The sequence below is a fragment of the Orbicella faveolata genome, unplaced genomic scaffold (assembly GCF_042242905.1).
Source record: "Orbicella faveolata isolate gen_17 unplaced genomic scaffold, um_ofav_v1 contig_35, whole genome shotgun sequence".
Classification (NCBI taxonomy): Eukaryota; Metazoa; Cnidaria; class Anthozoa; order Scleractinia; family Merulinidae; genus Orbicella; species Orbicella faveolata.
The window spans coordinates 13952118-13972500 of record NW_028301564.1 but is presented as its reverse complement, the minus strand read 5'-3'; the positions used below and the strand labels follow the sequence as shown (position 1 = coordinate 13972500).

Below are 20383 nucleotides of genomic sequence, written 5' to 3'. Positions count from 1 at the left end.
GCAAAAACAAAGCAAAAGGTGATCAAAAAACTTTTTTTCTGAAATTTTAGCGCGGCTGAAAACGATGAGTGACGGGGAACACGCTGGTAGTGAATTCTATTACCCTGCCTGACGGTCAAAGAAAATCTCAAACCCCGTGACCTCGCTATCGCTCGGTCAATATGCCGTTGAAGGTTTCGGGCGGAGATTTTCCCGCAAAGAGGGTCCGTAAAGACCTCAATCTCGGTTAACAAGTAGATCACATTTTTCTTTAATTGAGTCTGTTAATTGTTTTAAATGAGTTATACTAGCAGTGGTCGAAAATTGTCTTTGTGCCGAATTTTTCCAATAAATATACCTTTTTGGAATTTGCATCAAACAAGCTCAAAGATCTCTTTCCGTAGTCTGTACACAATATCGCTTCCCAATGCTAGACAACTTTGGTGCTTTTTTATCATAAACATGCCAAACATCAACTCTAAAATAAATTTTAAACAAATTAAACACGAACCATTTGTATTTAAAGGTACTTAACCATCAGGGTTTCTCATTCTATCTTAGCCGGAGGACACCTGACAGGAAGCCGTTTTTTTAGTAATTTAACCGCAATAAAGAACACCTTCTTCTGTAAAGAACATTTAACGTTCAATTGACAGTTTAGGAAAATAGAACCAAAGCTCGCCGCTTTACTGAAAGAAATTAAATTACAATCCATCAAAATGTCCTCTCTGGTGCGTGGTTCGGTAGCCCAAATGACTCACGCGATGTGAGTTACCCTTGCCATTTAAAAGCGGCGTACATCACTATCCCCAGTTTTCAGAATTCAAATTTTAAGCCTGGCACCTTTGGTTTTTGCCCAAAATTATTTTAACTGAGTGTACCCATGAGTTTTAAACACTTCAAGTATTTTAACTTCTTAATATTTTTTTTTTAGTTTCATGTTTGCAGCGTGGGTAAAATGAAATGCCGAACAGGTGAGGCATTTTGTTGGAACCTTCAAGGGGACTTCGCCCCAGCCACATAAACATGTTTCAATTTTAGTCCCCTATTGTTCCGCTCTCAAGGGTCAACCCTTAGTAGAGATCCATCCTACGTGTTCTTAGTCAAATTTGAATTTCACCCTGCATTCTCCTTAGAACATAAAGTATTCACTAACAAAAATCCCGGCCTCTTATTCATCTTTTTTGTGATCAAAGGGACGTTTTTCAATTACATTTTTAACAGCTTTTGCAATCCCTTTACCGGTGAAAGTGGAGGAAACGGCTTGATTAATTACCAAGCAAGTGTTTTCATTTCTTATCCGAGTCTAAACGTCGCAGTTAAAAACGTAAACCATCAAAATTTGTAAAATAAACTGAGTTTTTCGAAATTTCTGTTCTTTGATTTTATCCCTCACCTAATGGAGATCGCCTCACTTGCCCACTGTCTTCATGTAACCTTCACGGACAAATACCCTTGCTTATTGTTGTTAATGAAACAGACTTCAGGGATTACATGTGACAGCAACATCTGTACACTTGATTGGTAAAAACGGAGGAATTGGTTTGATTAATTACTAAGCAGCTGCTAAAATGTCAGAGCGTAGCCTAAACTTTTCTGTTAGTACCGGAACCCGTCATCAAAACTGCGAACAAAAGAAATGGGAAAAGAGTATTTTGAAATTTCTTAAACTAAACTGGAGGTCAATAGGGCTATCCAAATTTCAACAAAAAACTGTGGTGAAGGTCAAAATTCATTTTGAAAGTCTCTAAACATGGTTATCACTGAAAAGTGGAGCACCATCTTCGTCGTAATTGAATTGGTGGTGTGCTTCTTAGGAATAGCGTTTAATGGAGTTGTGATTTTCACAATTTGCAATTGTAGAAATGTTCGTCGTCGCATCTCAGCACCGACCTATCTTATCCTCAGTATCGCGGTGAGTGATTTCCTTTCTTGTGCGATACCTGTTCCATTGTCGATTGCAAGACATTTCCAAAAGGAATGGCCATTTGGTTTGGCTGGATGCCAAGCTCACGCCTTCATGATATTTCTACTTGCTCTTGTCTCGATCACCCATTTGGTTGCCATTTCAGCAGGGAAGTACTTGACCATTACAAAATCTCTTTCGAGAGATTCTTATTTCAACAAGAAAAAAGTGGTTTTGATTATCTTGGGCTCTTGGATTTACTCGCTCGCCTTCAGCGTGGCACCATTGGTAAGCTGGTCGAGATACGGCCTAGAAGGAAAAAATGCTACATGCTCAGTGAGATGGGATTCATCTCTTTCAAGCGATCAGGCATACTTTGGAGTTGTCATTTTCACTTGCTACGTTTTGCCTCTGGCCGTGATCACCTTTTGCTATTACAAGATCCATCAAGTTTCCAAACAGATTGTTGTCAACACTTCCCATAGTGGCGGTTTAACCATGACAGCAACACAAGCCCTTCTCAGGAAGCACCAGAAAACTGCTGTTTATTTTTTAGCTATCATAGCCGGTTTTCTAATCCCTTGGTCACCTTATGCCGCAGTGTCCCTCCTTTTAGTTGTAGGACGCAAGGTTAGCCCTTTCGCTACCAGTGCATGTAGTGTGCTCGCCAAAATTTCGTTTTTCCTCAATCCATTACTCTATGCCATTTTTAATCGCAAGTTTCGACGACGCTTCATTCTTTCTGTTCCTATAAGCAGACTGAATGAAGTGATTAGGCCAGCTGTTGTACCTTCTGTTTCACGCACACTGGCTCTTTGAACAGCGCCAAGCAGTGAATTCTGATTAGCCATGGTGTACTTGGTAAATCTATACCCTTTACTGTATAAACCACACAGGTGCGAGCAATTCTGTCGTCATGCCGTATATGCAGACACTCATCTCGACACTCTCGATGATTGCTGATAAAACCCTTGGTAAAGAAGGAACACTTTCTGCGTCAGTCTTTCCTTGACCTCCCATAAACACGGGAGTACATTGTCAGAAACCATTGCGGAACAGCCAGTATTTTGGCTGCATATCTCAATTTTCCGGTGTTCAGTGGTTACACCTTCGATTTGGTGTTCAACTGACCCAATCGCGTAATGTTTCTCAAACATAAATTTATGTATTTAGGTCTCTAGCTACTTGATATAATGAAGCATTTTGTTTTAATTTCAAATGTTATTAAATCAGTCAGATAAGCAAGTGCAGATTCTCTGATCTCAGTATCTAAACCACGTTTTCTAAACTCACAGGGGGCTTATTTCACATGTCAGATTTTCTGGGTCAGTGATAGATTGCACTTGCTTACGCTGATGTTTTTCGCTTTCAGAGGTAAGACCCCACTAACTGAACCACCAGCAGTTGAAAAGGAACAGCACAGTTTGTGGGTGAAAATGGTAACATTAAGGAAAACAATCATGTCTCCTGGTATTGGGGCGTACAGAGTTAAACTAACAAAATGAAACCGTAGCTTTTTATTCAGGTTTTACACCTCTTAGTAACCGAGTTCGAGGGCTTCGCGCTTGGGCCATAAATCGATGGGGAAAAACTCGGTCCGTAACTTACGGTACGGACCGAGAAAACGAGGTTGGCAGGATACTTATTCTGTCTCTACTGAGTCTCTGCCTGGTCCAGGAACGATGAACGACTTCAAAATTCTGACGTACGTCAAAAGGAAAACGAAAAACGAGTCAATTTGTATCTGTAATTGTATGGGCCCGAGGGTAGTTAAGGATTAATTTCACGCGTATTTTCAAAGTTTTCACAAAGTTGCCGGAGTCGCTAAGAAGGTAGGGGTGAGTTTGGTTAGTTAAACTCGGATTCTGGGTGGTCACGTGACCAGACGCAACCAGGGTCTTCCTTCCAACGACCAAGGGAGGCAGAGGGGAGAGAGCCTGGGAACGAGGCTGTCGAAGCTCCCCTTGCGACCACTCTCATAAGCGACCAGCTCTAGTTACGACCACCTTTGCGAAACCTCGTTTGAACCGTTTCTTAAACTTTGTAATGAAAAGCTCTCGTAAGGGACCGCTCCCGTAAGCGACCGCGACCACTTTGGGGATTACCCAACTGGACTTTTCCTTCGTTTTTAAGCTCTTGAAAGCGATCACTCAGAGTCTTTTAGACACGATAAAACACAAACTGTGAGTTTATCGAAGGGCTTCAAAATCATCAGATGTAGATAAACTCATTATGGAACTAGTGTTTAGATTTGGGGTTATTTTGCTCTAAAACTTTGAATGTAAAGTTAAGCCGTGTCTATATCAGATATATAGACACTCTTAAACATTAATTTGTTTTGTTTTTTCTGCATAAATTGTTTATGAGTTTCTGAAGCTCTCGTAAGCGACCACCTTCTATTATTTTACCATGCGGTCGCTTACGAGAGCTCATTCTTATAAACGACCAGCTCTAGTTACGACCACTTTTTCAAATTTCCGAGGTGGTTGCTTACGAGAGCTTCAACTGTAACTCTTTTTTTAAAACTCTACTATTCAGTTACATCTGTTTTAGTTTAGGACAAATCTAGTTATTCGGGTTTCCGTAAGAAAGCTCGAGTCCTAATGTGCAAGCCGTTTCGTCTTGAGCGCCAAATGGGGGGCCATAGTACCAGGGGGTCATAGTGCCAGACGTTCCTAGCGGAGAGTGCGGAAACTGGATATGAGAATTGTGACACGTTGCTGTTCGTAAACAAAATGATTCACAGAATATGTTGAGTTTTGTGAAGAAAGCTTTGAAAAGAATCATGCTTTATACGCTCATCTCCCATACAAATATGTCGAGCATTTTTGGAACGGGTCGAACTTATAACAGTACATAAAGCGGAAAGTGTCTCTCCGACGAAAACTTGAATGGAATTCGAAAACAGAAACCGGCATGAAATGAAAGCCATTTAAAAAAGCATGTCTATTACTTCCGAAAGTAAAAGACTACAATTCCACAGTGGTAGGACCTGCTTTCATTCCATCCGTTTCGTAGTACGGCGGAGGCGCCTGCGTCGTGGGCATTGCACCTGCTGGTTGTGGCTGCCCATATGCTCCGTAAACAGGATTCATTGGCATGCCTGGAGCTGCGTTATACGAACCACCTTGAGGATAGGGATGGTGAGACCCTGGTGGAGGTGGACCAGGCTGTGTTCCTGGGGGTGGACGTTGAGGCGGTCCAACTATACTTTGATACTGTTGCGGGTTGGGTTGGGTATACCCAGTAGGGAGCGGCTGGTTCGTTGTTACTGTGGTGGTGATTGTAGCGCTAGAGGGAGCTCGAGCTGCTACAGCTCTTCGGTTTTTCCTCTTCACGAGGTAGATCACGAAGGCAATGACTGCAACTATGACACCAATCCCAACTAAGACTCCTACCACGGTACCCACCATGCTTGCTATTGAGAAACAATATCAAAAGAAAATCTTTCAGCAACAAAATTTGATGAATATCAGTGGCAAATTAGTCAGTCAATCGTCGATTTCAAAATTTAGGCCAAGATACACTTGGATACTTTATGAAATAGTTATGTTTTAAATCGATGCATATAACTGAACCATGCATGGACTCTAGACGGTTAACAAATTTTGAATAGGCCATATATGACAGCCACCGCGCTAATGTCTTTTATCCTAACATGATGATTAACCAGCTTTTATTTTGCCAAGAGATTATGAAGGTAAATACTTTGATAATCTCTTGATTGATCGTAACTAAGCATACGTCAACTGAAAAGAGATGTTAACTATTCAAGTGTGTCAACAGAATGTTGTCGTGGCATATGGCACAAAATCTAACTCGACTAGCCTGTAGTTGTTCATGAGGAAACATAGAGCTGAAAGTCTCTTTAAATGAAACAAAGCTTATCTTATTTACTTACAGCTTTTACTGATAACTTCATATCGAGCCTGGAACCCTTTATAACGCAACTGAGAGTCGGACCTGAAACGCAACCACAGATATCGGCCACTGGATGTGATGGTTGGAGCATAGCTTCCACAGTAGATACCCTTCTTCAAACTCGTCGAAGACGACCCATCGCGAACCTCCAGATAATCATTAGAGGAGCACACTCCGCTCTCCAGTCTGAAGTAGTTGAAGTATAGTTTGACTCTTTTACCGCTTGGTGCCGTAATTTTCCAAGTGCACAGCATGCTGTCTGGGTAATAAGATGGGTAAGAAGGACTCGAGAATGTCCCGCCAGAGGAACTGCTCATTTGTAAGTTGTTGTTCAGGAGAAATGGGCCGTTCAATTGGCACTTACCAGAAGAGCGTACTGTAGAATTGAACATTAAGACAGTCGACTAAGGTTAGGATGGGAATGCTGAAGTCACAGTTATCACTTAAAAGAGCTTCATCACGGTTTTTGCAACTTGAAAACTTTGGCCTAACTTTTTCTCGTTCGTCATTTGTAATATGTGCAATCTTCTCCTTTCTTAACCATCCATTATTATGCTTTTGGGGTTTTTTATCTCAATGAACTACTGTTTTCAGCTTTCCTTTAATTTTAAGGTTATTTTGTACGTGGCCAAAACTAGTCAAGATGCCATGACTGAGCTCCTCTAAGTGTTCAGGGATTTTTCGGCTGTCAGCTAAAATCCCAGTCCATATCTAAACTAGCACTGAATTTTGCAAGTAAAAGACTATGTGAAGAATTCTCTTTTTCCGGTAAACCCACCCTCTTACTATTATCACAAAGTGGTCCACGATGAGATGGACAATTCCGATTGTTTCGCTAAACCGTCCGGCATGTCCGGTTTTGCAATATAGACCATTCACGAATAAGTTTCGGCGAATTGCTTTTTCAAAACAACGTACAAACAAAACAGTTTGAAGGAAAAATCATTTTTCCTTTATGTCTGATGAACAATTTCGGTTAAACTTTCACAAAGTGACTTGAAAACAGCAAATATCTATGTTGTTGGTTGAAATGTTTCTTTGATTTACCATCTCAATCAGTTTGCTCTTAATTGTTTTCCGTCTCATTTTCATTACAAAAGTGTGAAGCAATGGGGAATTAGCAGAAATCAAACTGCATGGTATGAAAAATCTTAAAGCAAAAATAAATTCAAACTACGACATGTACTTATTTTTGTCGCACACGTTTAACGTGAATTAGAATGCATACAACAATTTTAATTATCAGTAGAGTGTTAAAATAGCCGTTATTAATGGTAGACCTCTTATTGGACTACATAGCTTGTTCGGTACGTATTGCACTATTAAAAAAGTATTGGTCTCATTCTCTTTGTTTTTGTTTTTTGCAAATTTATGGACATACACATGTAGAAACCAACGAGACCAATACTTCCCAATATGGAGTGACTAGCTAATTCCATAATAACTGGATATTATCTCCCTCGTACCTGGTATTATTGCTCGAAACGTAGCAGAGAACTTCCGTATGAAAGGATAATTATCAAAATCACTGACGAATCTCACAAAAATGTATTTGTAGTTTGACACTATTATCGGCGGCCGCCGACTTCCACAAAACTTTCCAATCAGCTTGCTTGTCGATAGCAAATCTCCATCGCGAATCTCCACATAATCATCTGAACAACTGGACTTTGACTCCAGAAAGAAGGAACTGAATGTCAACTTCACTGCGTACGCGGACGTTGGCCTCTGCAGACTCCATAAGCAATTACTGGAGGGTGGGTAGTTGTTTGGATAGGAAGGACTTCTGAGCCATCGAGAGTACAAAGCATTACTTTGGAAAGAAAAGCCTTGGCTGAAGCAGTCTGAAAGTAAAAGAAGAAGCATGATTGGCTTTATGGTTTCCTTTTGGCAGTCGTGCCGAACGAAGTCTTAAAAGCATGTTTAGGAATAAATGTTGCTTACTCCAACCACTAACTATGCTCCAACTAAAGCGAAACTAAGGATACCATTTTTCATGCCACAACTCGCAAACAAACAAAGGACGATACGAGGAACATCAACTTCGTACCGAGTCTTCGCTTCCCTACACCAGAGGTCGGGAGCTGAACAACCCCAGAAAGTTCCAACCGGAAGCCCAAAAATGTGCGCGCATGCCTAGCTGCCAAACGTGCTCAGTAGAGCTACGGTTACTTCCGGTCTTCTTGATTGTCAAAATAGATCCTCTAACGGAACTCTCGAGAGTCCTGATCACTTCGTCTAGCTTGCGTAAAGAACGAAGAGTCGAGTACGAGATTGGAGGAACGTGAATACCGTACTTACTGCTGGCCGATGACAAATGATAAAGGGTTGAAATAACTGAAAAGAGAGAAGAACATTTATTAGTTTAGTGATGGGATTGAATCTTTGGCACATATCAGGATAGCTTTTGGAAACATAGAACTACATTGAGGGAAAATTACCACGTATTTTTACACAATATTGGCCGATTTCGGAGAAAACCTTTTTTCATATTTCCATCTAAGCGTATTATAGCCGAGTAAGGATCTCGACGAGCCATTTCCCTGTGAAAGGGGAGATACCTCTACCATCTTTAGGTTAGGGTTGTGCCTCTGGGTGAATGAAAACGTTACCGTATATTAGACCATGATCAGCTTGATTTTGAAACCCTATTCTAGACTATGAACCAAACACCCCTATCCTCCCAGGCTAGCTATTTGTTAGGATGAGAAACTTTATCACTATCTTAGTCTAACATACAAACGCTACCTAAACCAATATCTTACAAAGTCACTTCCGAGTTTCACTTTCTATTATAGAACCCCGACCGGGTAAAGAACCCTGGATCAAAATGTTTAAATTCACTCAAAACTGGCGAATGTGAGAGCTACAAACCGACGAACAGGTGTACTTACGTCACCAAAGACAAATACGAATAACACGATCGACCCAGAAAATTTGTTTTATTCAGCTTTAAATTTCTAATGAAGTTGCTGAGGCAACGGTGGAATCAAGTCTTTGTTGCGAAATTTAAAGTGATGTTTAGTTTGTTTTGTATACCAAAGAGCTCAAACATGTAACTTACTAATGATGGAAAGATTGTTCATTTGAACACCAAGAAACTAAACCCTTGCAAAAAAAAGGCAATAAGATATTGCTGAAGTATCCCGAAAGCTGGAAACATTTGTAGATTATGTCGATTGAGAAGCAAATATTGTCATACGCCAAATAAACATGATTTCTAGCCATGGCAATTCAGTTGTCACTGCCATCAAACCACTTGGCGGGTACGAAGCTGAGTTAAGACAAGAGAGAGAGAGATTGCGCAAGACGTGAAAGTGAAAAAATGCACGTCAAATAAGGATCACCATGTAAAATCACAAATCTCATTCAAAATAATGGAATTTCTGGTTTCTATCGCGATAAACAGTTCAGCTGACAGTTTAGTTTCTTTTTTAAATCTATTTGAACAGCATATTGTCTCTACTCGATCTATACTGAATTTGCATATTAGCTATAGGAAATGAAATATCTAAGCCGAAATGCAGAAAAGGCAAATGGCACTGTGCCAGAATTTTCAATATACATGAGAAGATCAGCGGACATTACAGTTACTTCGGAGGAGAGTGAATTTAACAGAATACTGTGTAAAACAAACAAACAAACAAACAAACGTAAAAGCAGTGCAAGAACTAGTTCCTATCAGAAAAATTGCAGTGCCCGTGGAAAAATAAACGCCATAACAGCTGTGAATAGCCGGGATGTATTCGAACAGTTCGACTCGCATTGTTCACCGGGCTATAGACACTGATATCTCAGTCAAAAAAGCAGTTTTTCTTTTCTCGCAAACTGATGTTAGCTAAGGCTTTAACGACTGGATGTATTTAGCAGAAGAGTTCTTGCATGGTTTTAAAACTACTGGAAAAATTCAGGACCCAGTTAACAATGAAGTTACGAATACGGACCTGTTTATCCATTGGAGCAAACTGAACGTGATAGACAATGCGTTCACGTCAAGCAGACGATTGTATATGAGGAGTTTCGATGTGCAGTTTTCCTGTTAAATCTTCAGCTGAAGCGAACACAATATATAGTCGCACAGTTGGTGATTATAGACTTACCAATTAAGACGATCGTTGAGCCACTATTTTGAATTCCCATGTTAAGGTTTTTCGGACACTGTGGAAATTTGGTGTGTCAATCAGAGAATCTTGTTCGGTTTCTTCAAATCAAACCTTTACCATTTAAGAACAGACCTCATTTTCTCCTCTATTTAATAAATGAATGACTACTACGGTTGTCAGGCATTAGTTGTCAAGAAAATCCGTGCTGACGTCAACGGTGCTCGTCGCAGCTATCTGTCACCAGGGGGAACCCCGATCTTCGAACACCCGACAGGACAAATTTCCATGTAACATTTCCATATAACATGCGGAATGTTTAATTAGAAGGCAAGACTAGCCTTTTTCTTTGCAAGTTGCGACACCTAGATGTTGTCTGTGAAAATAAAAAAAACAAACAAAACAAGAATTCGAGACTTTCTTAGCGTCGCAAAAAATCGAGACTCCGAGACAGCTCTGTGGAAAATTGGAAAAAAAAAAAAAAAGAAAGAAACTGCGAGACTAATGAAATTCTACGAAAATTTTGAGAGCCCCACGGTTTTTTAAGACCTTTCAAGGACCAGTCACCACCCCTTATACCTGTATTTTGTGGCTTGATCTTATTAATGTTTGTTTATCAATGTAACCGAATCTTCCAGCAAAGGCAAGCAGCCTTCTATAAACAGCCTTTTCAAATAAAGCAATGAACACAATAGCTGAATTTATCAGTACAATGGTTGAAAACAAGTGCTCCGATTAATGGTAAATTAAACGCGCCCAAATTTCCCACCCAAGGGTCAAAATCAACGAGAAAATTCAATTTTTTTATGATCAAGGGAGCAGGAGAAATACCTTCGTCTGTGATCCGCCCTAGATCTATCCCAGAATGCGCCCGCTTCCCCTCGCTTCCCAGTTGCTCTGGCTAATTTTATTTTAACTTTCAAGCCCATGGCCAGGTGGGACCTTAACAATGTCACTCTTGAATACGATCAGGGCGAGAGGTAATTTTTTAGAGAAGAAGAAGACCGGCAAATAACAACAGATGCAAACATTCCAGATTTATTATTCCATTAGCCCTTGGTGCTAAATAATTGTAACAAAGCTTGTCACAAATGTAAGATAGTTCTTATCTCTATCAATATATTACAGGTGACGTTATTTTAAAAAGAGCGTTTTCAGTCACGTGGATCCAGGCAAATTTGTGGGAATAAAAAAAAGTGTTTACATTAGAAAAGAGTTCAACTCCCACAGGATTGGTTTGGTACACCAACATGGCGGCCATTTCATTGTTTTGGAACACAAATATGGCTGCCGAGACGTTATGTAAAAACGTTCAATGTGGAGAGTCTCGAGCACGTTCGTAGCGGTCCGAGTATTGTTCAGGAACGAGTTCGACTGCAACTGAGCGTTTCCGGAAGATATGACTTGCTTTGAGTTCAAAGTTTTCCAGCTAGTGCAAATGAAAATAGGCGATTTGCATGCTAAAAGAACCGGACCGCTTTACGATTTCTTTTTCCCGTGATTGTTATCGCATTAGTAAAGGAAAAAAGAGATAAATTGTAGTCAAATGACGAAATCGTGCAATTGCGCTATTGTGTTTGTGGAACTGTTCTTCCCACCCACTCCCGTCTGGGGTGTTCCACTGGGACATCGTTCATTTAACAATTCAAACAATTTCTATTTTCCCCAAAAGGGGCTTTTTACAGGTTGATGGCCAGCTTTTGTTATTTCCTGAAACACTGTGTCATATGAGTCTCCCCGTTGAAAACCCCCTGGGGGAGGGGAGTAGAGGAATTGTAACCACTGTCGAAGTGCAAACTTGGTTCCAGTGGAGAGTCGCTCTATGTTTCGCTCCTGCGCATTTGCTCCCGAGGGGGGTAGGGATGACATCAGGATTGATAATGGAAGGTTTTTCTCAACTGGCTGGGAATTTTCAATCACAGTAGCCCTGTAAAACAACAACAACAACAACAAAAATGAATAACATAACGTGTCTTGTTTTGTAACTGTATACGAATCTAAGAATGACCATCACACAAATACTGTAATAGTAACAGACCTTTCCCGCATTCCAACAAACAATAGCGCCGAGTCGAGGTCAGGGTGGACAAAAATACAGTTGAAATGTCCACCTCAACCTTGCTCTGGTGCTATTGTTCGTACGCACTGAAGTGGAATGCGGGAAAGGTCTATTGGACCGAGTGGAGTACAATTCAGGGAGTAACCGGGCGAGAAATTTCAAAATCGGATGAGCGCGTAACGCGAGGCCGATTTGAAATTACGAGCACGATTACTCCCTGAATTGTACGGCACGAGGTCCAATTACTAATTAATCGTATCAATTACAAATTAACAAAATTATAAAATTCTTTGGAGAGCTTCTTTTGAGGGAAAACGGCAGTAGCGCTTTCCATAAGTTTTAAAAACTGTAGGAATCATTAAGAAGAAAGCCATTAATTCGCGCGTAATTGACATGTGAATCACCTGAGTATCCAATTTCAGGCATCCAATTACAAAAAGTTCAAATTGGATACCTGTAATTGGACACCCACGTGATCACTCGCCGATTAATAATGGTAATAGGACTGAGTGGAGTCCAATTCGGTCTGTAATCATACGAGTGATTAACAAAATCGGACGACCGTGAAGCGGGAGTCCGATTTGTTAATCACGAGTATGATTACAGACTGAATTGGACGACTCGATGTCCTGTTACCAATTAATCATAACAATTACAATTTCCCACAAAAGTAAAAGTTTCATTTGAAAAAAGCTTTTAAATATCATAATTATAAAAATATGGAGAACAGCTCGCAAAATGGTTGTCAAGTCTCTTTCAAAACAGTCACCAGAGATTAAACCTCCACAGTGGTTACTATAGTGATTTTAATCAATGTTGTGATTGGTGGATTTAGTGGAGAGGACTTAAAATGATTGGCTCATGTAACTGTCTGATTACAGTTGTCCGATTACAGCCACCTGTCCGATTACACTGTCCGATTACAACTTTGCAGATTAATTAGAGCAAAATACAGCAGTTTATGCACCAATCACATTTGCGGAAATTGTAGTTGTTATGATTACGCGCAAAATAGGCGCGCGGAGAATCAATCACGATCGAGAATTTTGCTATAGATACGATTGCAAAGAAAATAGTACAAATTGCATTAGTCGTTATATTTGCTTCCCAAAACAGGTTTTTAGAGTTGCAGCAGCGTGGTTGTTCGGAAAATGAAGGAAAATGAATCTCTTGCCAAGAGAAATGTAAGAGATCACAGCATGCAGTGAAAGAGATCATTGTCCGTAATATAGAAAAGCAGAGACGATCTGTGACAAATCTTGTTCCCTTCGTTACTTCAATGTGAGACAGTTGAGCTTATAATGAATTTCGGTCTCTCCATGCAAGAAAATGTTCATAAATTGGACTAGTATATTTAGCTCTTAAGTGCGAGTTTCGTATTGGTAGCTCGTATTTTCCGTTTTATTACAGCTGTTGTACATAAAGTCATCACTGTCATGGCGCCGTTGGTGATTGTTGCTGTTGTTGTATTATTAGATATCAAATTTATGACAATGCCCGTATTTAGTGAACAGTGCATGCGTGAGCAGAGACTTAAGACTTTAAACGCTGCTGTCATAGTCATTGTTGTTGTTGATGGTTAAGTTGTTGTTGATGTTGTTTCTGGTCGCGCTGCTACTGTTTACTTGCTACTAAAAGGAGGGCCTAGTTATTAGAAGAGCGTAGCCTCGTCCACACTACGCCGGGGAAATTTGAAAACGCAACTTTAATTCTACATTTAGGCCTTCCGTCCACACTAATCAGTCAGGAAAATTGAGCTTTTCGGAAACGCTTCTCAAACCGAAGGAATTTGAAAACACCGGCTTTACGTTTTCGCGTGGACGGAAAACAAATTTTGAAAACGGAGCTTTTTATGTTGACTGCAAAACTTACTTGAAATATCGTTGTGGCACTTTTCTCGATTGTCCGAAGTCATCGCTTTGCGCCGCCTCAGTGGCAGTCGCCTCGTCAAGCCATGTCGATGCATCAACCTCTTTGTGTTGCAGGCTGAGTCGACCCTGCAGTGTGCGATGGTCTTCCTGGGCGCGGGCTAGGAAGTACACAATGACATGGTGCCTTACAGGTAGACCATTTGATAGAATGGGAGGAAACACTGACTGAAAATCGAGCAAGAGAAGCGATTATCAAAGTGGGGTTGCTTCGAAGTTACAGATTTTGAATGGCATTTCTAATGAGTGTTACAAGCTTTCTATTCGGGTCAGTTGCACTATGGGTCTATCGATCAAAGCCATTAAAGTACAGCTACTGTACCACTAAGGCCATGAAATAACAAAGCGATTAGCAATCGAAATGCAGAACTTTGGTCATTTTAGGCGATAAACAAGAGAGTTTCCTGAGTGAAAAGCTTGATTTAATTTGCCCAGGAGGGGGGGGGGGGGGGAATCCCATATAAAAAGGATGGGGTGCTCGTTGGAAACTTTGAAAAGAACCCCTAAGAGGTACAGTGTGTGTGTACCATGCAAGATTTTGTTTCGTGGGCGTGGCTTGAAAGTTTTTCACCCCTAAGAGGAACCAATTCTAAGGTAACTCATTATCTGGCGCTGACTTTTTTTGGCTCAATACCCTAAAAGGTACCGCGAAAGCTCCTCCTGTGGGACCTTTTAGATGCCAAACCAGCTTTTTTAACCTCTAAATGATACGACAAGCACCCGGGCCCTCCTTTTTATATGGGAGTCCTACCAGGATAATTTGATCTTGTGGAAGGGACTTTTAGACCATATTATATTCATTAAGCCTGAGGGCTGCGTTTCAGTTAGATTGAAAATTCTATTTCCAGTACCTCCCAAAGTCCGAGGGTTGACAGGTTAACGTCTCCCTCTGAAAATGTCAATCCAGTTTCTTCAGATAGCTCTCTAAGAAACGCTTGATTGAGCTGAAATAAATGCCACAATGAATATAATTAACATAATTATCCGCTGCATGTACGTCAAAGTAACACTCCGTAGCAAAAAAGATGGCGACCGATAAATTTACCCATAGTTCTTAGCGCACGAAAACCTAAACAACGTTCATAAAAAAGGACAGAAACGTTATAAAGTCTTCAAACCTAGGCTACTTAATATCCTTCGTACAGGGACAAATATTGCAATTATAAGGCTTTCTTTGTGCCTTTTGGGCTGTGTTAGGTTCGCGAGGCATTGTGGTAAAATGTACAGTCACCATCTTTTTTCCTACGGTGGATTCCATCACATACAGTGTACACATGTACTAAATAGTCAACAGTTCCAAGCAAAAATAAAGCATTAAGCATGCAAGAACTGGATGCATTTCTTGAGTTTGGTTAGGTGGGAGCCACGGGTAAAACAAATTCTAATTGAGAAAAAAACAGGAAGACTGCAGCAGTATTTTTTTTGTGTGTGCTTCTTCCCAACTAACCAAAGAATGTAGCAGCTACATGGACTACATATATACACTACGTGTAGTTATACTGGCTATACGGCTCAAATGCATAACAACGAGAACAAACCGAGAAGTGGGATATTGCATATGACACATTACAGTAATGTGGGTGTACTGGTTGGTACAACTGCAGGAATATTCATGCGCATACATGAAGCTCTTTCTTCAATATTTTGTCATAGTTCACAAACTATAACAAACATTGATTTCTAATGATAAATTAGGGGGAAATCTCCCTCAAATGACTTTAATAAATACATCTCAAATTTATCAGGAAAGACCAAAGTTCTACACATAATTTAGCAATTGCTATGAAATGTTTTTTGTTATACTCACTGGTTCTCCTGGCTCTACGTGACCACCTGCAAAGTATAGAATAGGCATAAACATGCATGGGAATCTTATTCATGTGAGCTGTATGTACGGTATATTATAAGTTTACTGTTAACCCTCAGACTCTTAGCTGTTATAATAACAGCTAAGAGTCTGATGGTTTTGACATATTTATACCTCAGTTAGCCGGGTTGTTCTGAAAAGCTTAAAATTTTAGTTATTTTCAAGTAGATTAGTAGAAATGGGGTTGATGGGCCAAGAGACAACTGCAATAAATTGTCATTGACAATATGTCATTTTTTTCAAGAAATGGGGTGGCTACCAGGTATGTTATGGTAAACTACTGAGCTGCTGGACTCCGGAATGAGCAGTCTCAAGGTAAGACACTTCACTCTCACAGTGCCTCTCTCCACCCAGGGGTGAGTAATGGGTACTGGCAAATTGATTGGGGCAGTCAGACATTATGCTGGGGGGTAACCTTCAATCTACGAGTAACATCTCATCCAGGGGGAGTAGGTGCATTGTACTCCAAGCCAGATACAGGGACAGTAGGTTAATTAGAACTGCACTTCTTACCTGTCATTTTTACAGTGCATGCTTTAGATTATATAATATTTCAAACATAATTAATAATATCCTAGAATATTTTCTAACATGCTTGTAAAGAGAGATGGTTAGAAATTCACAGGTTGAGAAAACAAATAACTGTTAGTAATTGTTATACAGGAGGTTAAACTTTGCATAAGTACTGTCGGAGATTAAGAAAGATCTAGGGAAGGTTAAGCTGGTTAATTAGAAATCATTTACTTCAGATGTTGTGCACAGTACAGCTGGGATCAACTCAGTGCAAGGGTAGTTAGGTTATTGGTGTTTGGTATAAAAATGCATGTTACGTCTTCCAACCACAATGCAAATACTTGAATGTAAACTGTATGATTCTGTGTCTCATTTTACTGCACCCAAATTTGCAATTAGCCAATCAGAAGCTATATCTGCCGTCCTGATTTCCTGTGATGTCAAGGACAATATCATGGTCATTTGGCCAAATTTGTGTATATGGTTAAAATACCAAATTGTAACATTCTTTTATGCTTCAGTGGCTAATGCTTGGACTTCCCATGGGCATTTTGGCTCAACTATTTTACATCTCCTCAAAATACAAACTTGCCTGATGTGGTGCCAAAACGTAGCAAAAAGGTACAAATCATTAGGTATAAATATTGACAACCAGACATGTACATCATGTACATGATATAGTGTTCTTGGGCAAAACACTTTAGCCTCTCACTTTGCCTCTCTCCATCTGGGTGTATTTTAAATGGGTAGCAGCAAATTTAATGCTGAGGCCGACTAGCATTCTATCCACGGGGAGGTGAGCCAGGATTAGCTCCAGCCTGATAGGCTACTTGGCTGGTATGCAGACTATAACACACATAATTTACAATTTATTGTGTATACCTGGAGGAACCCATACACAAGGGAATGTCCGCATGTGTTGTGCTCGCCTTGTAAGCAGTACATGGCCGTCTGATGATTCCAGCAAACCAGCTACTGCTACCTTAACTCCTTGACGTGTCGTACTCTCTGGAATGTTAGCAATATCTGATCCCGTAAGAAAACGACAAGGACATCCAGTGGGATGCTGACAGGGAAATACATACAATGCCACAATCAGAACTGACACCTGTTAACTCTAGATACAGTACACTGTACTTATAGGTTGAAAATTTGCATTGCAAGCAATATGTTTGTGTGTGGCCCTAGACAGAGGCAGATCTAGGGGAGGGGCCAGAGGGTAGGGGGCTGGTCCCTCCCCCCTTATTTTGAGTGAAAAAAAAATTGCAGAAGGAAGAAAAGCTGGCAGGGCAAGTAAAAAGCAAGGTCTGGATCCTCAACTGCTAGAGGGCAGGCCAGAGAGAGGAACAGTGGAGGGAGGGGGGGGGGTTACTCTTAAGGCTGCCATTTATGATGAAAATCAGGAAAATGTTCTTTCCCCTAGCCAACCCTCCCCCCTCCTAGAGAATTGGGCGACTGAATATTTCTGATAATGTGTACACATAAATAAATAATTTACAATGTAACTTTTTAGTCAAGATTCACACAGGACTCTGTATCCAAGTCCTACAAGTACATTTAGTGCACAAGAGCAGCCAGTAATTTGTATTAGCATCCTAACATTTGTCATTGTACATTCTGGAACCTTTATCTCTTAAAAATTCAAAATGCAAACCAGGATAGTCGATTTCTTACCATAAACTTGACACCTTGGGCACTAGGATAAATCTCCAGTCTCCCATTGCTGTAGCTATACCCAGCAAGCATCTGGTTTTCGCTACAGCCCATTGCAGTTAAAACACACTGATGGCAAAAAAGTAAATTACAAAAATATTAATTTATGATACTGAGGTGTTCACACTCTAATCCTGTAATTAAAACCCAACCCTGCAATTTCCTCATCATAATTACAGTTAAACCTACTTAAACATAACCTGATGTACCTCAGGAAGGTTTGAAATTTTGAGAAACATGCATAGCCAAAAGCTCAACAAAACCTGAATTGTTTTGAAATCCTCTGATGCGTCTAATCAGCAAACAAACTTGAGGGGTGACACTGGGAGTATGACATCAAGTCTACAAGTAGCACTGGCTCAGGTATATAGCTGGGCAACCCAATGAGTAAGCTAACTGCCTGTCCTTGGCTGCAGTTTTTCACAAAAAGCACAGGGGAAGGGGGATACCTTTGTACACCTTTGGCAATTTTAAGAGAGCCCCACTTTGACAACAGATATAAAAAAGTGTATCTGACTGCTGTACCCTCCAGATTAATACTGCGTCTGGGCTGTATAGGAGACCTTTTCTCTGCACAGAAAGCAGACTGTCATGCAGCTTTGTGGGATGTGAGCAGGTTAAGTGAGTGTACATCTTGTAGCCCAGAGGGGTGGAAGGGGAGGGGAGGAGGAGGGAGATAACTGCAACTTGCTTTACTGTTTGGAGCTGGAAGTATACAATAGGCAATATACAATATCATTTGAATGCCAGTACCAGAATCCTTTACATTTTCTTTTTCTTGTGCTAATTGGCGCAGTTGTTTTTTAACCCCACAAAGCTGAAACAAAATGAATTCTGGTCGTTGTTGTCATATCACAACATCATGCAAACTACATGTAAGTGTGCTATTGATGATACTAAGAGTGCAATTTGCGTGTTTTTGCTAGCATGGCTGGGATTATCTGGCTGACAGTGGTAACTGGTTACACATGCTTGTCACATACACAGCTCTCCCTAAATGAAGAAAAAATTCCACTCCCCCCCCCCCCCCCCCCGCCCCTACCAGGATCAGGTGATAGAACAATGTCGACGGAGCAACTCAATACGCCTTTATACGGGCACATGCAATTTTGTTAGCCTTTGAAATATTTACTGGTGCTTATTCATTCCAAATTACACTCAAAATCATGTGATTACCTAGATACAAATAGCGCTCAGGTTAGCCTGAATATCTCCCAGGTTTAAGCTGGTTTGAGCCTGTTTAAAGGCGAACTTTTGCGAGCTAGTAATGGCAATGGAAATGCGATTTTAGTTCAAACAGCATCGCACTTTAAGCCCCCATCGGTAACAGACAATTTGCGATAAACGATAAATTTACTTTCGATTGATCGATAATTTCTTTCTAATTATCACTTTTAGACCTAGACAGCCTGTTGGAGTCGGGAGCCAAGTACATGCACTACTGTTTTATTTACTTACTCTTTCGAACGAAGCAGGTACTTCCCCTCCTCCTTGATATTTACTCAGAGACACTCTTGGATCGCTCCTTTCAGACATCTTGGAAGTTTGTCGACGGCAGTTCAGCGAAATCTCTGGACACAAACTTCAATGTTTTCCATGCAACATATTTAAGGCGACGAGCAGACAACGACAGTCGAGCGCGGTTGCCAAGTTACGGCTTCCAGAGGACCCCGGTTGTAACGTCCGCCGAATCGAATCAAAATCCAGTGATTGTTTTGTTAACACTTATCCACTGGATAGCGATTTATCCGGCCGTGGATAGCGTTATCAAGCCTTCGAGCAACCGGGGCCAGAGTCATCACAATACAGGTGGCTTTCGTCTGTGGCTTACTGATTTGAGAGAGACGTTGTGTTACATCGAGTCACAACAGTCACATTCTGAGGTTGGGCTGCCTGTGATCGTAACTAACAATTCGAAACACAGTATACGGTTTGGGGTCGTTTCAGAGCGATTCCTGCAAGTTTCATATTTACCGTTTCCCTCTCCAGAATTGATGAAACTGAAACTCGCTGGAATCGCTCTGAAACGGCCTCAAAACAGCACCTAAACACAAGTAATACACATAAGAGTCGAAGTACATGTATTAGGGCGTTTTCATTCAATTTTTTTCCCCACATTTCGACCTGTTATATACGATCGTTACATTCCCATGCAAACTAATATATTTACGCTGTTACACAATGTCAGAAAACAATGTTCACGGCTTAAAGGGAGCTTGTGATACCTGCGATGTAATCAGACATTCAAGAGAAGGAGCTCTGGAAACAAGTGTGAGAATTCAACAACAACAAAGAATTTGAATGAATCTTCGTTTTCTTTTCTTTTCTTTTCATCTTGGAATCAATGGATGGTCGAATCGATAGATCGTTAGCCCTGCGTAGCTGGCGCGATTTTGC

The 20383-nt window shown here is 40.6% G+C and overlaps 3 protein-coding genes across 3 annotated transcripts; 1 reads left to right on the top strand and 2 right to left on the bottom strand.

Annotated features, from left to right (window-relative positions):
* Window positions 1-1732: 1732 nt before the first annotated feature.
* On the top strand, window positions 1733-2751 carry LOC110049325 (melanopsin-B-like). The gene has a single exon (XM_020755118.2). It carries the CDS (start codon window positions 1733-1735, stop codon window positions 2702-2704), a length of 972 nt encoding a protein of 323 aa, XP_020610777.1. The 3' UTR covers window positions 2705-2751.
* Window positions 2752-3384: 633 nt separating this feature from the next.
* On the bottom strand, window positions 3385-10485 carry LOC110049323 (bone morphogenetic protein 1-like). Its single transcript, XM_089274328.1, has 5 exons — window positions 9907-10485; window positions 8108-8143; window positions 7273-7650; window positions 5787-6182; window positions 3385-5303 (listed from the first exon to the last, which is right to left on the bottom strand). Exons 1-5 carry the CDS (start codon window positions 9944-9946, stop codon window positions 4855-4857), a joined length of 1299 nt encoding a protein of 432 aa, XP_089130454.1. The 5' UTR covers window positions 9947-10485; the 3' UTR covers window positions 3385-4854.
* Window positions 10486-10922: 437 nt separating this feature from the next.
* On the bottom strand, window positions 10923-19808 carry LOC110049324 (m7GpppN-mRNA hydrolase NUDT17-like). The gene is made up of 7 exons (XM_020755117.2): window positions 19445-19808; window positions 17948-18055; window positions 17156-17339; window positions 15701-15726; window positions 14745-14837; window positions 13838-14061; window positions 10923-11833 (listed from the first exon to the last, which is right to left on the bottom strand). The coding sequence occupies exons 1-7, from the start codon at window positions 19520-19522 to the stop codon at window positions 11563-11565; spliced, it is 984 nt and encodes a 327-aa protein (XP_020610776.1). The 5' UTR covers window positions 19523-19808; the 3' UTR covers window positions 10923-11562.
* Window positions 19809-20383: the final 575 nt, after the last annotated feature.

Coding starts and splice junctions, on each gene's coding strand:
- LOC110049323 (XM_089274328.1), bottom strand. CDS start 9,946: ATGGGAATTCAAAATAGTGGCTCAACGATCGTCTTAATTG. Junction 8,144..9,906: donor CTCAACGATCGTCTTAATTG/GTAAGTCTATAA, acceptor CTCTCTTTTCAG/TTATTTCAACCCTTTATCAT. Junction 5,304..5,786: donor TGAAGTTATCAGTAAAAGCT/GTAAGTAAATAA, acceptor GTTTCTCAATAG/CAAGCATGGTGGGTACCGTG.
- LOC110049324 (XM_020755117.2), bottom strand. CDS start 19,522: ATGTCTGAAAGGAGCGATCCAAGAGTGTCTCTGAGTAAATATCAAGGA. Junction 14,838..15,700: donor ACGTAGAGCCAGGAGAACCA/GTGAGTATAACA, acceptor CATTTATTTCAG/CTCAATCAAGCGTTTCTTAG. Junction 11,834..13,837: donor GTGCCACAACGATATTTCAA/GTAAGTTTTGCA, acceptor GTTGTTTTACAG/GGCTACTGTGATTGAAAATT.
- LOC110049325 (XM_020755118.2), top strand. CDS start 1,733: ATGGTTATCACTGAAAAGTGGAGCACCATCTTCGTCGTAATTGAATTG.